The sequence below is a fragment of the Camarhynchus parvulus genome, chromosome 1 (genome assembly GCF_901933205.1).
Source record: "Camarhynchus parvulus chromosome 1, STF_HiC, whole genome shotgun sequence".
Taxonomy (NCBI): Eukaryota; Metazoa; Chordata; class Aves; order Passeriformes; family Thraupidae; genus Camarhynchus; species Camarhynchus parvulus.
In genome coordinates this window covers 48937335-48958785 of record NC_044571.1, presented here as the reverse complement: position 1 = coordinate 48958785, position 21451 = coordinate 48937335, and the positions used below count along the sequence as shown (strand labels likewise).

The window sequence follows — 21451 nt, the reverse complement described above, 5'->3', positions numbered from 1 at the left end:
ACAGTGCCCATGACCAATTAAATGCTATAAGAAAATTTCAGACAAGGAGCAGCAAAAAACTTTTCTCTTTTTAACTTTGCCTCTTCTAACATATTTTAGAGATGGCTTTTCCTGAGATCTGCACTGTTTGTTCTTTCCCAGAGCTCTCACAGTGGGGATTTGATAGAGATATTACAAAGTCACTTTTTAATGAAAAAAGCCCATCTAATCCTAATTCTCACACTCCCTGTACTACTGTAGGTCACAATCTGATTCTTTAGCCACCTATGTGAATGTTCTTTGTTAATTCAGAAACTGGTAACAAATTAACAAATAAGCTATTTATCAATGACATAAACTACAAAACTGGTTACATCCATTCATCTAGTGCCAGACAGATGTCATTGGATTTAGCCAGATTTTCAGCACAATTTTCCTCAAATAACTGATCTTATCAGTAACTGATAAATCTAGTAACTATGTTCTTTATCTAAGGCAGTAATGGCAGTGGTGCAAGATCAAAATACTCACGTTTAGCATACTATGGACTAGGCTTTTGGGGACTTCTGAAATATATTTTACTTATATGCAGAGTCTGGACCTATTCCAATTGTAAGAAAATCAGGCCCAATAACATTGAAGACTGTGTACCTCCATGAAATGTGCTGGCGCCTGCTATGAACAGAAGAGACTGCTCAGACATTTTCTGGGGCAACTAGAAGATGTGAAAAGTTTGAGACATTTTGCATAATATTTATGACATTTTTTCTTCCTCCTTTAGTTTATGAACTTTGCCACACCCTTTGGGAGAACAATGGGCTGCAAATACGTCTGTATTGTGACTAAGGTTTTCTTAGCATTCAAAAAATGCATATGAAAAAGCTCTGACAGTGCTCCTTCCTGTATTCAGAAAGGTGTGGTCAAAAAAAGATTGCATGCCTTAATTTATCCAGTTGAAAGGTCTTCCCCAGGACCAGCAACCTACAATAACTAAAGGAAATAGCTTGGCTGGCAAAAGTTAATCCGGAAAACACAACATTATCTCTGGTGCATTATGGTATTTCATACCAGACTTTGTGAAATGCTGTTCTCCCTTTGACAGTAACTTAATTTAGTGAAAGTATTTATAAGGTCTTCTGCCTCTGCACAGCAGCTGTTGCTCCACCATATTAAAAATAATTCTTATGTCTACCTATTTTAATAATTCAAATGATAGTGCTGAGAAATTACAACATTAAAAGAAAAAAAAAGTAATTCCATACATATTATCTAAATATTCATTTTGACAGTAGTGAGGCCAATATTTGTATGCCATAGTAAAAGGGCTGTAGCATTATTCTTTCTCCAGTGAATATTTAAACTTTCAGGAGGTAAAAAAACCCAGGCAATTGTGTTCCCTTACACAAAAAATTATAACTCAGTGGTTATGTAGTCTGCTGGTAAAAATAAGCTGTTATCAAAAGGAGGAATGATTTGAACTTGGGTTTAGTCATATGCTAAGTGACCCTTCCAATTGGTGAGCTATTGCTTTCTTGTCCTGTTCTTTGAGAGAGTTAAGTGTGTGTTAAAGAGTTAAAGAGCACAGCTGCCTCTCTCAAACACTGCTAGGACACAGAAGGAACTAGCCATAAATTAAGCCACCACAGTGGGCAGAGAAGGGATGAATTTGAGACAGGAAGGCCCTAATTCCAGTCCTGGTAAAGGTGAGATCTGGTCAGCACATTCTGGTTAATGGATCTCGACAAAAATGTTCACCATGGCAAACTGTGTGAAAAGAAACAATGGCTCATACACATATCACTGGTCAAACAAGGATCACCCCAATTATGGGACAGATGGCATCTGAGACCACCAATGGCCACCAAGGCCCCCCAGATATGTCTCTGTGGTTACCTGGAACTTGGGCTGTATAAAGGTGGTACTGCTGTCTGTGTGTTGGAGGATAATTTACTTGTCTGTAGAACTTGCTGAAGTTTAGGGCTTGACACACTTCAGCAATCTCAGGCCTAGGGGGAGGTTAGAAAATCTTGGGAAGAAAAATGTATCACTGATTGTGGACACAAAGAATGCAGAGTCTACAGGATACAAGGACATTTGGCATAACTCCCAAGATAAGAAAAGACTAATAAACAAAATTCACAAGGGAGATCATGACAGCCAAGTCATAACTCACTGGCCCATGAAACCCACTAACTCAAAAGAAAAGAAAGACTGAGCATGCAGACTAATTAGCTTTAGAGTGGAGAGAATTGCTTAAGCAATAAAGAATACTAATTAATAAGAGATGTATAAATGGTGAAAAGTTTTGAACAAGCCTGGGACCCCCATGTCTCTCTATCTCTCTCTCTCTCTTTCTTCTTTCCCCCCCATCCCCCTTGTCCCCCTCACCTCTTTTCTATTTATTTCTGTCTCTCTACCTCACACTCATTGTTCAAATAAATCTGTAATATTGATTTGGGCATATGGTCTCATCTGCACCTAAACCTGTGCAGAGGCGCCTCTTAATCATTGGATTGTAACAGCATGAGCCTTACACATGAATTAGTGAGAAGATTCTAATTTATGAGCATGAAGGAAGGAACAAAGTTGTTACAAAGTACTGGAGGTAGTTGGCACTGTCAGTGTTTGCCCTTTGCAAGGCAGCCAAGGACATTGCTTATTTACCTTTAAAACCCATATCCTAGTAGGAGCAAGGAAGCCCACAAAGAAAAAGGCTCTCCATCTTACATTAGATCATTAGTATATTTTATTTTAGATGTCTATCAAGGAGCACAAGGACCAGAATCCTCAGGGGGAATATATAATGTTAGAATAGCCTGCCCATGGAGAAAAGTCATACTTATTTCTCCCTCTTCCCTGTGTTGCAGCCATGAATGCTGCTAGGATTCATAGAGACATTCATAATCTGGTTGAGTCACACATACCTCTTGGTAAGGGTGTACCCATAGGCAATATATTCCCTTGATTAATTATTTTGACCAGAGTGAAAAGTAACTCTGTAAAAAGACGTAGCACAGGTCTGAACCATCAGCTTATTTTATGTAGGGCTGGACTGGGAATTTAGGGAGGAGCAGGCCTTGTGTTAGTCACCTTCAAGAGGAAGGTGTCACCCTATGCATGAGCATAAATTCCTTTTCTATTTGCTGCACTGGGTTTTTTGCATGAGTGACCCCTTCCCTTTTGACTTAACCTGTTGGAACTGCTGTCTATGTACCTAGGTGAGCTTACACTAAGCTTAAGCAAGAAAAATGTGCAGGTGGCACAGATGTGCAGCCCACATCTCCAGTAAAGATTACATTAACCAGCTGTGTTAGTTTGTTAAATGCTGCCTTGCACCATCCACTGCTTACACCTGTCTATATGTTTCAGAGTGTTTAGTTTCAGTCATCTTTTGACATGAGCTCTATTGAACACAATTAAATTTGGAGAAATCAGGGCCAATTAATAGGACCATAGTAGTTAACTTAATAGGAATAGGATCTGGACCTGAGCAATATCCTCTGTTTGTCCGTACTATTATCACACACAGTCCTTGACACAGTATTGTTCATGACAATTATCTGTCTCTGAAAAAAGACTTAGGCATGGACAGATCTCCCTGTTACAAGCTCTGGACTGCTTTCCGTAGGAGTGTGGATGAGGCCACACAGTTCTTTTTGAAAAGCAACTTTAGTGATATGGGTACAGAACATGCTGTGCTCCTTGTCCTCAGGGCAGATAATGGGCTTTGGTATGTTTCATTTAATAGCTTAAATGTAGCTGCTTTACCCTATCTTTAAACTAAAAATTTTGAACATTATTTGCTAGGCTGTCTTCAGATCTTTTGGACATACCAGTTATAGAATCTCATAACCCATAACACCACAGTTAACCTATCCTACTTGGAAAGTCTGAAGTATTACAGGACTTTTCTTCTGGAGGACTGAGTGTAAGAAAAAATATATTCAGTAAAGTACTCTTCCCTTTTTGTGAGGAGTCACAGAACCATATTTGTCTAAAAATTTTCTTCTGAGTCACTGCTCATTCCCAGCTCTGTGTTGTGAATCTACATAAAAGCTCAATGGAGCTAGGCTACACTATGCTATTTTCATTATGCTGTCTTATAAACCTTAACAATGATGTGGAGGTAACACAATGTTTTGCAGTAGGTTTTGTACTGAAAAATGGAAAACCAACAAAAAATGACAAGAAAATAATGTAGAGAAAAATGTATTTTACTAGAAATCTAGGGACATAGAATTTTTAGAAAAGTGAATAAGCTGAAGCTAAGAACACTGAACACAATCATCTTGTTCAGAAAACTGTGAGAGTAGGGATGTATGGTAATGTATTGCCACTGCTTATAGGGTGCTATAAGCTTTTGACTTTAATGACACTGAATAAGCCATTCAAAACTAAATTATGGCACTTGTGAAATACTTCTGTTCAGTTTTCTGCCAGTGCTACTCTGTTTTAAAAGTCAACATCCCCTACTGGCAGTTTCTTAGCAGGCATTGTGAGAATTCCTTGGATGGCAAATAAGCCTTCATTGTAGATGAGGTATTTAAAATGAGCCTGCTTGAAATGCCCTCCAAACTGTGTCGAAGATCTAAGGTGCAAGAGATAGTGGCCTCTCATTACTGATCACTAATGTGTCCCAATTGCTGGTTACTGATAAAGGATAAACAGGATTTATTGTAGGGAGGAATTCTAAGATATTTCTTGTTTTCTGTCATAAATTAGGACAGGCCACACACTCTCCTAAATCAAGCTATCAGAATGATTTTGATGGGGTTATATAAGCCTAGGATGTTGCCAGTTATGTTTGTATCTACTTTTCAGAGAACTTCCTCTTTTCTTCTTGAGAGAATGAAAAGCAAAAGCAGAGTATTTACTTAAGTTCCAGCGAGTAGATTATTGATAGATAGATATGAAACAAGTTACTGTTTGCACCAAAGCACCTCACTGGTTGAACTAAAAAGAAAAAGAAAAAAATAGTTGAAATATATAAATCAATAGTAGTACATGCCCAGTGCAATGATTAGGTAAATTACACACTCAGTTAACAGTCATCAGTTGTCAATACAAGCTTATTTGTATTTTTTGCATTGCTCTTTTCAGACACTATGGAAAAATCTGTGTCTAGAATACCATCTGCCTGTGCTTCAACTTGGATGTTTTCTTAAGAGCAAGAAAGGTAGTAAAGATATAATTCAAGTTCTGAAATAGTCTGAGAAATTACATTTTGCTGTATTTCACTTCTATCCTTCCTTAAATTTAATATGGACCTTACACTAGAGAATTAAAAGAAAAATGAAACGTGACTGCAGAACAGTTCCCACACTCTGGGCATGACTGGATTTGTAAGTGTTGCATGTTATACTGAGATCCAAAGGCAAAGTTTGAGTTCCTCTGAATTTCTGAAAGCTGAATTTCTTCAGAGCATGGGAAGTTTTTCATGGAAAATACTTATGTGTCATTTTCACTAGTGAAACTGTTCAATTCCTGATATACAGCACTGCATCATATATTCTTTATTCTCTAGGAACAATGCTTGCATGTGGTTACAATACAGAAATGAGACAGACTGTTTATAAGTAAGTCAGATTTATTTCAGTCTAAAAAACGGTTGAATTATTTTTACAGCTTTGAAATATTAAGTAATCAGCATAACTAACACCAAAAATTCACCATCCAATGAATATACTGGTAGTCACAGTCCAGTCACTAAAAGACAGCTGGCCTGCTTCATTCCTAGGCTGAGGTCAGCACCATTGTTGGAATTTCATATGTATGCATCTTCCTATAGGCTGTCTACTCTGCTGCACCAGACACCAAAGACTTAGCAAGGACTGCCTTAGAATAAGCCTTGGGCTTATTTGGAGTAGCAGAACTGGCCTGCTCTGCCCCAAAGTTTCTTCTCTGTGTTCGAAGGCCATTCATACAGGAAAATATAAATTTAACTTTTCCAGACTGTATTGTTTGCATCTCTATTTGTATTTCCCAAACACTTTGGCTAAAGAAGGTAGTGCTGTGAGACAGGTTAGGCATATCTCTGATTTACAAGTGGGGTTTGTCTGGTTGAATGGAAACTGATAACAAATTCATATCACGTAGCACCTGAGTTTTGAAAGAAAAGTGTATAAAAGCTAGATGTCAGTTTCAAATTAAAGTGTATGTAGACTTTTTAAAGCAAATTCCCATTTAATGCTAATTGCTCTTTTCTTATGGGGAAAGATATCTGTTTCATATGGGAGGCAACTAAATTCTCAATGTGTTTGTAAAAATATGTATTCACAAAAGTTTCTTCTTGACTGTAAAAAGATAAACACATAGTACCTGAAAATTCCAGGACTGCTGTAAGTATTTTTGATTTTAAGAGACACAGAACTTGAGATGTACAAAATTTAGAAATGTGTGCGCGCTTGCATTCATTAATTCTGAGATTTGTGGTAGTTAATAGTTTTTGCCATTTGTATAATATGTGTTATTTTCTTGTCTGCTGCTCTGCTTCATCAGCTGTCTTTTATCAAATAGAATCAATTTTTGGAGAATAGCTTCATACTACTTAAGTACCAAGCCTATGAAAAGGAAACCATGGACAAAAATACAGGACATTACTAAGTTAATTCATGTCAGTTTGCTTTTTTGTGGTCAAAGAAGTTCTTAATTTTCACAAAAGATAATAGGACTAAAGATTGGCTAGCATCTTGCTAAATGACCTCTCACATATGTCACTACAAAAATTGCCCAAATATAAAATAACATGGGCTTGTATAAGATACATTAAAACCAGCCTCTGTATCTTAAAGAGAAGCATGGAGTTGTATACAGTATTCCTATAAGAAAAGTACTGATTTCATACTGCTGTATTTACTAACTATAAGGTAGTTCTTAGCCTACAAACCTATTTGCAGCCGTTTTAAAGAAAGAAAAAAAAAGTGAACACAAGTTCTTCCCTCCTTTGTTTATTGCTGGCAGTACAGAAGGAGAAATGCAAATGTGCAGAGATAAGAGCCACATGCAACAAGATCTCATGTGGGAGGGATTTCCCCCCAGATCTTTTGCCTCTGCCCACATACCCAAACGGTGCAAATACCTAATGCAGATCAGATCCCAGCGTGTGATCCCCACGTAACACTTCTGCAGAACTTCTCTTTGGTGAAATGTGATGTTACTTCATGTTCATCCCTGTAAATACCTGCAACTCTGGCTGAGAGGCAGCCCTATAGCCCTGCAACACGTATGTCTGTGGAAAATCCAAATTACTCTAGCATATTTTTCCAAATGGTAATTGCTTGGTTTTCTCTTTTCAAGGTCTGTGAAGGCAGTTCATTTTGTGAAACCCAACCCTACTGCACTTGAAAAGAACAGCAAGCACAGAAGGACAACAACTCACCCGTACTCTTAATTGATCTGGTATTTCTACAAGGTGCCACCCTTTTCCACACCTCCCACCTCCTCCTTAAGTGACTCAGCCTCTGAAGGAGAAACCTCTTGACTTTTCAGACAGCTGGATGGGGAAGAACAGTTCAGCTCTCAGTCTGCTTTGATTGTGCCTCCCTTCCAGGCTGACTAACCACACTGAGCCACACTAGGACACGAACTTCTGCCATACCTAGGTAAGGATGTTAACTGTTCTGGTTTTATACTGTTTCCTACCATGTAGGGAAATTCCTACATTTTCAGTTGCTCTGTGATTTCTTACTGTTCAGTTTAGGATGCCATTTCAAAGGATCTGATTTTCAAGAAGTATGGAGAACTTGACTATGAAAATGCAGCTCTGAAATTTATACAGTTTTGGCGCTCAGATTCCTGGGAACTTTCTGACTTCTGTCCATACCATTTTAATTATTTCATTATTTATATTATATTGCTAATTGTATTTTATTCTAGTGATAATTCTCTGATAAATTTACTGTTCAGACCACTTTTCATGAAAGGCTGTTTTAATGTCATTTTTGCTCTTTGATTCATTTTATTGTTTAGCTTTTTTCTTTATTTGGATTTTTTGTCTAAAATTATTGAGTATTTACTCTTTTATAATTTTCTTGAATTATTTTTATTATTTTGGGGGGAAAAAAACAAGCCCAAAACAACAGTTCCCTTTAATTTTCACCTTTGCAAAAATACCCATGCTACTTAAATGCAAGGCTTATCTGTACAATGACCTGAACACATGTATAAACAGGAAGTGTTCTTCATCAAAAATCTAGTGAATTGAATGACAGAGCTGAATAAAGAAAATTAAAATTATCACCCCCTTTTCTACACTCTATTTAAAAAAACCAACTATGTTTAAAACTGAATGAGTATTTCTAATTTGAAAATACATACAAATTTGGATTGTGATTTAGTTGATTTTACATTAGTGACAGTTCCACAGCTTCTTTCAAAACAGAATCTCCTCCGCCCACATCTTGAAAAACCAGTTTTGAGAGCTCTTTCAGCTACAAATACGTGAATGATTGCTGTCATACATTCACGTGGTCTCTAGTCCTATCTTGCTTGTTTTCTTTCTCACACAAATACACGTTATTTCTGTTTTCTGTGTTATTAGTTCTGTGGACAAAATGGGAGAGTAAAATATTTATTTAAACACAATGTGTTATTTTCAAAAGTTCACAAATGTATTATAGGGCTATTGCTCTGATGTGTAGCTCCTGAAAATCTGTCTAGGAACACATTTTTGTGATTGTTTAATTAATCTGTAAAATAAATGTACCAATTTTTAAATGTAGTTTTCAGCAAAAGGACAAAAAGACTAGCTAATTGCCAAACAAACAGAATCATGTTACTGTTGGAATTGTGTAGGGAAGAAATTAGAGCATCAGTTATACATAGAGATCTGCTCTTGACAGAAGGGTCTTTTAAGGCTGTTTGAAGAGATCATATTCTTGTCTGTAATAACTAGTTTAGGTTTATAAAGGATTGTACAGCCTTGAATGGTTCTGGCTGTGATAGTGATTTGCAAAACAGCCTTTATCTGCAATCAGGAAATTCTTATTTGAGTGTAAGTGTAGGTAGGCAGATCTGACAGCCCAGTCACAGCACTGTTATCTGAGGGGAGAAAGGATGGATGTGGACAACAGTAAAATTGCTATTGACTTCCAGACCAGAAAGATTTTACCTCACACAATTATGGGTGCTTGTCTAGAAGAAAAGCTGCAATTATGTGTGTCCCCAGTGTCTTAGTAGGGCTTGGAAATCTTTATCCTGTATCAAGTAAGGATTATATAATTCACTTGCTTGCTCATACTATACTCAAGAGAAATAATGGAGGAAATAATGAAGTTTGACTTGAAAGTTGTTAACTGAAAGCAAGGTAACTCTGTTGTGTCTTTCATAACTGTGATTCAGACCAAATGTGCTTTTCTTTAAACCTTTGTATTCTCTACATTCAACTCACATAAATGAAAGATAAGCCACATACTATAGAATTAAGATTAAGAGTTACAGGGGAAAACAAAGGAAAACAAAAGGTAGAGCTGAAGTAAGTCTTCAGTTCTAATGGAATGATTCTACAATTTTGAGCTCTGGTTGCTCACAGGATACTGACTGTTCAGCTTTGTTCAGAGCAGAATAGTTCTTCAAGAAAATCAAATTTTAGTGACAAGCTTCATATTTGGGATAAAGAAAGAATGAAGTATAAGCCAATTTTTATTTTCACATGGCAAATATTAGATGCTTTCAGAAAGCTGGAACTTGAAGATCATGTAGCAAACAGCAGCCAGCAAGCTGTGTTTGTGTAGAGCCATTTATGGAACCCATTTATTCCAGCTGGTGTTTCACGTGGACATGCCAGTCTCAGCAACTTCTCTACAACTGAGGCTGGTTTAGCAATACAGCATGAGAAGTTGGATGACAGGCAAATTCTGAAACATTCCTTTTTTCAAGTCAGTTGTTCGGCTACCACTTTTTGTATCACCCAGTTCATTAATAATAGTGGGAAATGTGACGTTTTAGGCATTTGAATTTGGCAAGGCTTTAAATGAAAAACCTCAGTATAAAAACAAATATTTTGACTTCTAAGAGAAGAAAGTGTACCTCTCTCAACACTCCAACATTTACTATGCTGAATTCCTTATTATACAGATAATGCAGAGGCCTCTTGCCTCTAAGCTGTGGAAATTAATCTTGTTTTATTAGAAGCAAAATACATATCAACTGTCTTCTTATGAATAAGGTCTTAATGACTGTCATAGCTAGAAGCCAAAGAGCAAAGATTTTTTTGTTGGAACTAGTTCAGTCTGATGTGGAAAACATTAATCTTACAGGAAATGCTTCTATTATTATGTATTTTTTAAATACAGCAATGCATATGTGTGAAGCCTAATCACATAGACAGCTACAGCCAAGAGCAGAAGGAAGGCAAAAGGACTCCGTGCTGGAGGAATGGGTGTGGTCAGATGATCTGAAAACTAGAAGGTCTGGCTTTCAGAATTTAAGGCAGGCCCGAGGTATTCTGCTGATCAGTCATTGCAGGAGATGAAAAGGAGATGTAGAAGTGTAAATATAGGTATTTGTGATAAAAATAGTGCTAGAGACTTGTGCTGTTTTTGGAGGAATTTTTGCCAGGTTAGATGGATTTTACTTTCCCTGTAGCCAAGTCTGAAGTTTTTCTGAATTTCTTTGGGATTATGTTTGGATTTCCCACAAAATGTTTGAGGGTCTGAATCTAGGACTGGCATGTCTTAAAACCATTTAGGAGCTGCTTACTGGACTGGCCAGGGCAGTTTTAATTTTCGTTTAGAGTTTCCTGACGCTGTTTTTAAATTCAAATTACACTGGAGTTGCATCCCTGTTTGTTTTTGTTTTGCATTCCAGTGGAGTTGTTTTGCTTCGGTGGTTGAGATCTTATTAAAAATGTCTGAACATAATTTACTACTACAGCATAGTACAGAAAGCTATAACTCTGCTTTCTCACAATCTCATTTACAAAGTTAAAAACTTTTTGTTTATCTCCCCATGGTCTGAAGATGAGCTGCTCACTGACTTATGTGAATAATGTGACAGTTCCCAGATCTTTATGAGCTGATATTTTTAAACTAATGGGATCCTCATAATTTCTAGTCCACTCCCCTTTTCAAATACATAGATACAAACGCACACAGTTCAAAATAGTGAAGGCCAAGGAAAAATGCTTTGATGAGCTCTATTCTGCCTCTTTATGCAAGATTCTTTTCATTTCTAAGCCCTAAAATTTAAATCTTACCAAGATGATTCTTGATTGTCTGTGCTACAGATTAAAGTAAGATTTTTTTTAAATTTGCATTTTAAATTTTAATGAATTAATCTTTGATATACACCTTGAAAGCTCAGAGGTAAGAGGAAAGCCTTAAGGACAAAATGGCAGTATTCTGTAGGACTAAAATTCTTGGGTTTAAAATTTCAGACTACTTGGTACATTTTCAGTGCTGACTGTAAAAGGAAGTGTACCTGTTTCTTAGATTCATTTATGCATTCTGCTTTTGGGCTGGGACACTATGCAGCAGTTTATTCTGGATACTGTGCACATGTGAAACAGAAATATTGTTTCGTCCTAAAAATATTAAAAATTAATATAAGATGAGAAAAAGCCCAGTATTAATTAAATTTTGGAGGATGAAAGAAACACACTGGACTCTCATGGATACAAGAGGAGTTGCAAACCTCTTTATAGTTGCTTTTAATTTGGTTTAATTTTCACAAAAGAAGTCTCCTTTTTCAAAGTCTTATGATTAATTCCCCTTAGCAAATGGCTTTAAAAGTACTTAATAGAAAATAAACCCAAAATCCTTCTATGCAAACTACTACCTCTTGAGATGAAGGAGTTCCAGTTCTCATTGCTTGAAAATATACTGAAAGATCAAACTTTCTATTATCCTGGGACTGACTACATCAAATGTCCAGCTGTACCTAAGCTGAAAAAGTAAATCAGAGACCTCTCTATCATCTTGGGACAATTCAGGAAAATTTATAGTGCAAGTGGTAACTATCTAAAAAAACTGATTGCTTGATAACCTACCTGAACCTAACCTTTCCTAGTTTCTAGGAAATTCAGTTCATGTATGCTTAAAACCTTACATAAATATTTTTAAAAGGCATTTTATAACCTATTGCAAAATAAATAAGCCTCACCATAGCCCTGAGCGTATTTTTATTGTGTGGGAACCAGATCCAGCAGTCACATGCTTTCTACACACCATGTGCCAATGCTTGCTTGATACCAACAACTAAGGTTAAAAAAATGGAATGCAGGTAGGAGCCTTTCAAAATGCCAGAATTTTAAGCTCTAAGAAATATTTGGAATTTCACAACTGATTAAAATACATGCAGAGTGCAGAGTTCAGACTCCAGACTCCAATATTAGTTTTGTGTTTATATCTTTACTTTCTAGAAAGATCTCTAGTTGTTTAATGCTTCTTTTTGTTTGTTTGCTTGTTTGTTTATGTTGTGATATTTTTTGAGAGGCTATTTTATTTTTTTTTCCTGGGGGATTGGTTGGGATTCTTTTTGTGGGTTTTTTTTTGTTGTTTTTGTTTTTTGTTTTTGTTTTTTTTTGTTTTTTGACTTTTTTTAGTTATAATCTTTTTTTAGTACCTGTTGGGCAGCAAAAGCATAGAAAAGAAAAATCTGCTTCAAGTGCAATCCTTTGTGGCATCCACAATATTTTATTGTGGATGCATTATTCTTCAGTGTAAGCATTATTCTTACACTTTTGCCAGAATCCAAAATCTTCACTTAAAAGACAGTAAAGAGAAAGAGCCACAGGCTCTGTTTTAGGTGTGTGAGCAATACACTTTACATCTGCAAAAATAAAAAAAAAGATACACTTTACATCTGCAAAAATAAAAAAAAGATAGCTCTGTCATCCAGAGAACCAGGAATGTTTCTGATTTTTGAGGACTGCTTCTGTCAGTTTTCTGGTTCTTTTGTAAATTTTAGCATAGAATATAGTGGAGACAGTGGAGTTGGTTGTGAGCTTTCCAGCACAACGCTGTTTTCTTGGAAAATGCTGCTTTACAAAAAGGAATCCATTTGCTAAAGAGGGTCAGTTTTGCCCAAACTCCTAAGTCAATGTTAGCATTTGGGGCTTTTTTAACTAAAGGGACAATTTTCTGTCATCAAAATGTCATTATGTTCTGCTTGATGCTTTCTCTTTTAAACCTGGTATTCACAATCCACTTTCAAAATAAAACATGAAATCTTTTGAGTGGCTCAACTCCCAATTTATTTTTTTTTTTAAATCATCAATCTCGGAGGCTTTTAAGCTGATTTGAAGTAAGGGAAGAAGTCAGTGACTGGAAAACTGTTACAGAGCTGCAGAACTGCTTTCTGTCCTGGCCTCTGCATCAGCTGCTGGCCACTGAGTCTGAGGTACCCGTCAGCAGGGCTGGATGAGCTCAGTGTGCTCCAGGTGCGGTGCCAGGGTCTGACACCATCTTCTCCTGAAGCTTGTCACCTCAACCCATCCCACAGTACCCCTGAGGGCTCTCACCACACCAAGTGTCCCCAGGGCAGGAGCTCCCAACAGGGAAGGGGCAGGGTGACAGGCAGAGTTGGATGCCATGGGACAGAGAGAGAGAAATGGCAAGCGTTTCTCACAGCAGCTTGTGAGAACTTTCAGGCAGTTGTAAGGATGCGATAACTTGTTAAGTATAAGCAATCTGCAGGTGGTGTTTTTCTACTTTGTCTCTCTGTTCTTCTCGAGGATGGTGTATGAGAAAGGTGCTTTTGTTAAAACTAGCCAATCAAATAGAATGTATCATATCACTCTATATAAACTGCGTGGTTCTCTTGAATAAAGCCTTCTTTTGCTCTTTTCTACAATACTGCCTCCCCCCTGATCCGGCGTCATTCTCAGCACAAGAGTGACAGCAGAGGGGCAGGGCAGGGATGCACATGGCTGTCACCAGGCAGGGAAAAGCCACCAGATTCACTCTGAGCAGGGCTGTGGGCAGCCCTCAGCCATTCCAGCCTGTCAGACTAAACTTGTGCAAGGAGATGACCAAAGTGGACAGCAAACCTGTCCTGTCTTTGGGGCTGATTCCTAATGTCGCTGACAATGCTCACTTCCTTTCTTTGTCACTTTTTCTTTTAGATTCCTGCAGAAAGACGGAACAATCCCACGGGACAAATGTCAGCTTTCAACATACGGAAACAGTCTCCTAGTCAAGGAGGTAACACTGAGTCTCCTCCATTTCCTGCTCCAGGGGGCTGCAGGCTGAGGTGCGGCCTTGCTCCTGTCCAGGCCTCTCCGTGCCCCCGGCGCAGCTCCCTCATGGGGCACTGGCAGGAGGGCGATCAGGGCCGCCATGACCCACTTTAGATGCCGAACTCTTGGTGTTGTGCATGTGGCTGGCAGGGATTGAGGCCAGAACATCCCACTGGTCAGTGGAGTGTGGTGGAGCCAGGTGGTGAGGGGCAAGGGAGTGTGGTTGTCATGGAAAACCCACAGGAGCAAAGTGGCTGCAAGGACAGCGGGAAGATCCACTGGTATCCCCACCATCTCTTTGACTCACACAGGGAAAATGAGGAGAAATTGAGAAAAGTAGAATTGGGCAAGGGGAGAGAAAAGCTGTTTAATCATTGTCTGACGGGATCATTTAGTCCTCTGGAGGAGTAAAACTCGAGGAGGGCTGGAATTTTCTTTCTATGCAGAGAAATAAGCAGAGGCAAGCTAGAAACATGATGAAATTTTCCATTTCCCTGAACCTCAAAAATATTTCTTTAGACTGAAAGGTTTTGAGATGCATGAGGACCTGGTACAGGTGGGATGTGCCAGGCTCAAGTGCACCAAAATTCACGCAGCCACAGCAGGGAGCTTCTTGGCTCTACTGCATTGAGGACATAAATTTTTATTGTCAGATAGAGACAGGGATGAGCTGCATCTGCCTGTGCTCGTGTGACATAATCTGTTATATCAGATCTATGTTTAATTTTTTAGCTGAAGCTTGGGAGAAAATTCATTAGGCCAGAAAAGAGTACTGTTCTGCTAGCCCAGGGCCTCAGGCATTAGCAGATTGCTTGCTAATCTGCTAAACACTTGTCAAGTGTTTCTTGACAAGAAAACAATATCTATTCCTGGAATACCAGCTTTACACAAGGTTTCATGAAACATTCTTTGCACTGAGCCATTTAAAAAGCCATGACTTCTGAGAAATCCAAGTGATTTTTGACAACCCACTGGAGCTATTTAGGCAAGCCTGGGATGCCATCATTTTTTTGAAGTCTTTAAAGTCAGATTTTAATAAATATTTTTAAGATAGAAACTAGCTCAATAGGCAGTGAACAGGCTGATGCAGAATTCATGCAGTGAGGATAGATTAGTTTTTGTTAATCTACCATGATTGTCAGCTCATTCTTACAATCAGAATTTTTCCTGTCCCTGGTCATTTGTCAATTGGCTGGATCATTGCTGCATAAAAAGAAGAAAGCCAAACCTGGGTATCAAGGCCAAGAGACGGAAGCACACACCTCTGCTATCACAGCCATGGCTCCTAAAACACCTGCCACTTCTCTAGCACCTCAGTTTTGGAGAGAGCAAGTCCAACACAGAACCAGAGAACATTTGCCACTAGGCAACATCAGTGATGAGTCCAAACATTTAATTCCTTCTCTTTCACTAGGCAGTATGGACATATCTATAGGGAATTGAAACAGGCACATTTTGAATAACAGACATTTATGCACTTTTAGACTGAATTTTATCTCTTTTTACAGATCTCTTTTTATACTTTTTACAGAATTTTATCTTTATTTTATCTACTTTTAGGAAAAAAAGTATTTAAAAATTCGCTCTTGGCCGTTGTCACTAAAGATAAATGTTTTGATGTTTTATTACAATTCGGTCTTCCACTCACTGTAGCTATTTGTCATTTTTTCATGTTATCACTACAGGTGAAGTTCTTGTATTAAATGCAAGGAGTACATTTTCTTATAAATCAGAGCAGAATGCCAAAACACAGCTCTGAAAAATGACATATTACTGTCTGCATGTGTTTTCTCTGGAGCATGTTCTTTCTGCACACAATATTTACAGTCTAGTTACTGAACACCAGATAGTGATGCCTCCTGAACTTTAAAAATCCTTTTGTGTGAATGCTCAGAGAGTGAGGAATTTGGTCTCATGAGGGTCTTTAGAGGAAAACACAGGATCCTCTGTATCTTCCACATTTTAAAAAATTATTATTTGGTTGTATTAACAAAGATTTTGCATATTTAATATTTCACCCTCTCTTCTCTGCAAAAATTTGGGCAAATATAGCAATTAAAAAGATGGAATTTCTTTTTGGTCTTAACTTCTATCTTTTCATTTTAATAGACCATGTTAAAATATCACAAAAATATATCCTCTTACCTCAAACAGGCTGATGATGTGAAACTTGGGTGGACTGAGAGTACTAAAGATTAGTCATTGCATATTTTGCTTGCAAAAAGGGACAGAATTTTATGAAAAAACCAAAGGAGATAAACATCAGCTTTCTAATACTGGGAAGAATCCATATCCTCCCAAATCAAGTGAATATCATACTGTTACTTTCCCAATACACTAAATATCAGCCTCATTGGACAAGGATGTTTTAGGTTGTTTTCAAAAGTAAATAAGGCTTCCATGTTTGTTCAGCATGTCAGTCTGTCTCTCCCAATAACCTTTGAAACCATACACCAATTTTAGTTTAATTTGATGTAAAAATATTGCTTTGAATAAAGTTCAGATTAAGATTAGGTAACTGACTAGTAAAGAAACTCTGTTCATTCAGCCTTTGAGGAAAAAGCTTCAGAGGGAGTCTGACTCTCTGAGAAACATGAAAATCCACATATTTTGAGCTGGGTGTAGTAGAAGTGCCACGTGGTCACCTCAAGATTAGCTGCCATTCCAAATTTGTATCCTGTCACACATCTGCAAATACAAAGCCCACAGACAACACCCCAGGAAACAGGATTCATTAGTTTGACTTTCCTGGGATTACTGTGGTATGCAAATTTCATAATTCCTTTATCAGATCTGTGAAATGTGTTTACATTAGAAACAGGCAAAGCAGTTTCATATTAAGGATGAAACTGAATTTAGTTTGCTAAGCTGGGCTTCTGCAGGCCCTTCAAGGTGAAGCTACAAACTTTTCAAGAAGCAATCTGGATTAAACAGGTGTGATAACTGAAAATTCAATTGGTATTAAATTTCTGCCTATTTCAACCTATGTAATAGTACTTTAGGTTGACAAAATTTTTCTACATGTTCATTTTCAAGACATGTTTCTCTGCATTTGCAGATAAGAAGAGCCCTCCTGTTGCAATTAAAAGCAGACAACAGGCTACTCATGATATTAATAAACGACGGACCCTTCTGCAAGATAACAGCTGGATAAAGAAGAGGCCTGAGGAGGAAAGGTAAGAAAAATATGAAATGCATTTCTTCCATATTTAGTTCAGTATGCCATGTACCTTTGCATAGAGCGTCTACATGGATGATATCAACCAGAATTAGGGGAATTCAATCAAATAATTCTTATTTATTTATCTTGATGAGGTATTGATTGCCTTTTGGAAGTTTTAGTTTGCTGAATATTCACTGACTGTTTTTCATTGGGACTTCTGAGTGATAAGTATTTAATAAAGTTCTGCCCTACAAGTAAAATCCCACAATCCACATGTCTAGGTTGCAAGACTATGATTTTTTATAAGCAAGAGGATTATAAATCTTTGCAAGTTCTTTTAAGGAGCCTAAGTCAGAATCAGTTTAAATTTCTTCTAGTGTAAACTAGGACTTGAATTACAGCAGAAACAATGCCTTGAGATCATGTTACCATTATCTGGTCCATGAACAGCTTGTAGGAAAAGATAATTCTTATTCCAAAATGTCTGGAGTTTTCTACTGCAGAGTTCTGCAGCTGGTGCAATTACAGTGGTAGTGGACAGCTGTGAAATCTGATGGAAGACAGAATATGTTTTGCCAAGAAAAAGTTACCTATTTTTAATACTTACTGTTTTTCTTTTGCATGAAGTGCTGATGAAAACTACGGAAGGGTGGTGCTTAACCAATACAAATCCCAAGATAGCCTACACAGGTATGGTGGAGTATCTGAACACCTTTCTAATTAAATTACCAAACAAAACTGAGTATCCTTTTACTATATCATGAACAAAGCAAAGAACTTTGTTCAGTTTTAGTCTATACATATTTCCACTGTAAATCTGACTCCAATGTCAATAAATGATCACTGCAGTGGAGCCAGGGTTTGATCTGTTGACACCTGGAGGGTCTAAAACCCTGTATGATACTTTAATCTGAGACATAGATACTCTTTCACTAATGAAAGTTGTTTGATAAAATCAGTGACCAAAGTGGCATTTCTAAATTTTTTATTACAGCAGTAGCACAAATGAAAAGGAAGATCAGAAAGCTGTTCTTGGACGATACAGATCTGATACCACCTTGGACAGGTAGGGCTTTTTTTCTGGATATATGGTATGTTGTGATTGTCATGCATGTGAGAGGTCTTAAAAAGGAAACCATGAATGAAGTCAGCGCTTTTTTAAAGTTTCCTTATTTATTAGCATCCAAGCAAAAGACTTTGAATGATATTTGCATGAATTTTCAATGAGACAAATGAAAATGTGATTTGAGAAAAGGTTCTTTTGATATCTTCTTTTTTTGGGTACCTGTTTCTGTGTATTCTTGTTCTCATAAATGCAAGTATCTTTCCACAACTGATAACCACTCCTCCCCAGTTTCCTCCTTTTCAAACTCCAAACCCAAGTCCTGTCTCCAATAGCTAAGCACAAGATGGCTAAACCCATAGTTCTTTGCAAATACTATCATCAGTCATGCTTGTCATACAGGGGCTTAACTTGAGTGTTCTGTTCAGCCTTGACCTCTGCTAGGTGAAGACATGACCATGCTTGTGTTTGCAGATTCCTTCTGTGTTGCATCTTCAAAATCCAACCACATTAACATCTGGTATCCAGAACATGCTGAGGCTATGAGAACCAGCACTTAAATGCACACTGTGGGAAAACTGCACTTTATTTAGTTGGGGTTTAGCACGGTGTTATTTTATTTCATGATCCTTAATTCTCTTGTAAGAAACAATGCAAAATTGTTACATAAAATTTACTTTCTCCACAGCAGTTTGAAAAAGAATAGGTTAGAGACCTGTTCAGTATCATCATCTTGCCTATTCTTCTACACCCCAGTGAATCCTGGTTCACTGTATTGTTTCATTCATCATGAGGAAGCCATTCTATAACTTCAATTTACCTGTTGCTCTTCTTTGTATATTTTCTATTTCCATATTAGTTTTTTTGATGTGTGAATCCAAATCTCCATGTAGGTATTTAAGACTTGTGCACACCTTGTATGTACACAAAGGAGTAATAACAATGATTTCTATTTCATTTGCAATTCCTTCTGTTGTACTTCATAACATTTAGTTTGCTCTTTTGAGTGCTGCTAAGAATTGCGTTTTCATTTTCCCAACATTATCTATATAATTCCAAGATTTCTTTTCTGAGTGATAATTGCTGGTTCAGAGATCAATTGTTTCTCTTGGCAGGCATTACTTTGCATCCAAGAAAAGTGAATGTCATCTCTCATTTTAGAAATCTGACATGTTAGCAGATGACTTCTGAAAAGCTTTGCAAGTTGCCATTTGTTTTGACTACCAGGAAGTAATGACACTGGCAAGCAACATCATCCCACTCTCCTTTTTTCCAGATAATTCATGAATGTATGGAAGAACACAGGTTTTGTACAGATCTCTCCTTCCACTCTGGAAACTTGCCATTTATTTCAAACCTTTGTTTCTTACATTTTAAGCAGTTTTTTTCTCTGTTACCCATGGGAGGTCAGTTTACTTAAGAACACTTAAAACAGACTTCTATGAAGTTTTTTGGAAATTCAAGTAGCATATATCACCTATGTCACACCTATCTAGGTGGCCACTCACTTCAAAACAATTTTTAAAGCTTGATTTTCATGCCTCAAACCCTGATTGCTAATTTAGAAGTCATAGGACAAATCCAGTTTCTACAGGGTCACTGAGGAGCACTGTTCTTTTGTACTCTATATCTTTTTGGTTTATGCTGAGATATTAAAGTATCTGAATTATTTCAGGTTGTAAGCTGACTACCTTTGTCTTTTCACAAACACAAATATCTAACATAAAGGGTTCTTAAAATGCATTTGATGACAAAGTATATCAAAAGAGGACTTTAGGTGTAAATAAGAATTGTACCAACTGGAGAACATCCTTCTCAGAGGAAACAGAAGTATTATTAGGAACTAACAGTATTTGACAAAAGATGAGACAAACCTTATAAGTCAGGTAGGGATGAAAATTACAATGCTATTTTTCCATGTACTAAATAATCCTAAATCTGGAATAGCTTCCAGCAACACTAAATCCTAACTGCATCTACAGCAATTAGATCTGGATAGATGAGACAGAAACAAATTACATACTTTCATTGTTTGCTTTATTAATGATCTAATACTTTGGAATTATAGAAATTACTAGGATCAGAGAGCAAAGCAGAAACCATTGCAGTGCGTGGTATGAACCTGCTTTCCACATCTTGAATGCTGCATGCTTCATTTCAGTGAAGAAACTACAATAGAACCAGAAAAAAAAATTAAAGAGGAAGGTGAGAAAGGATTGAATAGCTCTTATATGAAAAATGTCTGAAAAGAAAAAAAGTCCTCAGCTTGGAAAAGAATAATATAGGGAAACTGAGTAATGAAATAATATTTTCTGTTTGTTGTACTGTAAGAATGGGGAGATGCTCTATAAATGTTTGGGTAATGGATTAAGAAAAAAAATGAAACTGAGAAAGAAAGAGAAAGAAAGAGAGAAAGTGAAAGAAAGAAAGAAAGAGTGAAAGAAAGGAGAGGAGAGGAGAGGAGAGGAGAGGAGAGGAGAGGACAGGAGAGGACAGGAGAGGCAGGAGGAGAGGACAGGAGGACAGGAGAGGAGAGGAGAGGAGAGGAGAGGAGAGGAGAGGAGAGGACAGGACAGGACAGGACAGGACAGGACAGGAGAGGACAGGACAGGAGAGGAGAGGACAGGACAGGACAGGACAGGACAGGACAGGAGAGGACAGGACAGGAGAGGACAGGACAGGACAGGACAGGACAGGAGAGGACAGGACAGGAGAGGACAGGACAGGACAGGACAGGACAGGAGAGGACAGGACAGAGGAGAGGACAGGAGAGGACAGGAGAGGACAGGACAGGAGAGGACAGGAGAGGACAGGACAGGAGAGGAGAGGACAGGAGAGGACAGGAGAGGACAGGACAGGAGAGGACAGGAGAGGACAGGAGAGGACAGGAGAGGACAGGAGAGAGGAGAGGGAACATTTGTTTTGCCTTTAATGGACATATTAATTGTAGGAGTCACCACCACAGGATACTGTGGAGGCCAGAAATTTAACTTGGTTCAGATAAAAATTACATGTGTAAATGGACCATTGATCCAGGGATGTCTGTTGAAACAGCGTTGTGGGTGAGAAC

The 21451-nt window shown here is 37.7% G+C and overlaps 1 protein-coding gene across 3 annotated transcripts in view; it reads left to right on the top strand.

Annotated features, from left to right (window-relative positions):
* SCEL (sciellin) overlaps positions 1-21451 on the top strand; it is a 68955-nt gene that overhangs the window by 14335 nt on the left and 33169 nt on the right. Inside the window, exons 1-6 of one of the 3 annotated variants that reach the window (XM_030951471.1) lie at positions 7078-7201; positions 7276-7580; positions 14042-14120; positions 17214-17331; positions 17946-18008; positions 18316-18384. In XM_030951471.1, coding sequence (XP_030807331.1) covers positions 14078-14120; positions 17214-17331; positions 17946-18008; positions 18316-18384 — 293 coding nt within the window. In that variant the 5' untranslated portion in view covers positions 7078-7201; positions 7276-7580; positions 14042-14077. Of the gene's footprint in view, positions 1-7077; positions 7202-7275; positions 7581-14041; positions 14121-17213; positions 17332-17945; positions 18009-18312; positions 18385-21451 lie in introns of those variants that run through there. The other 2 variants (XM_030951454.1, XM_030951463.1) reach the window with 2 other exon arrangements.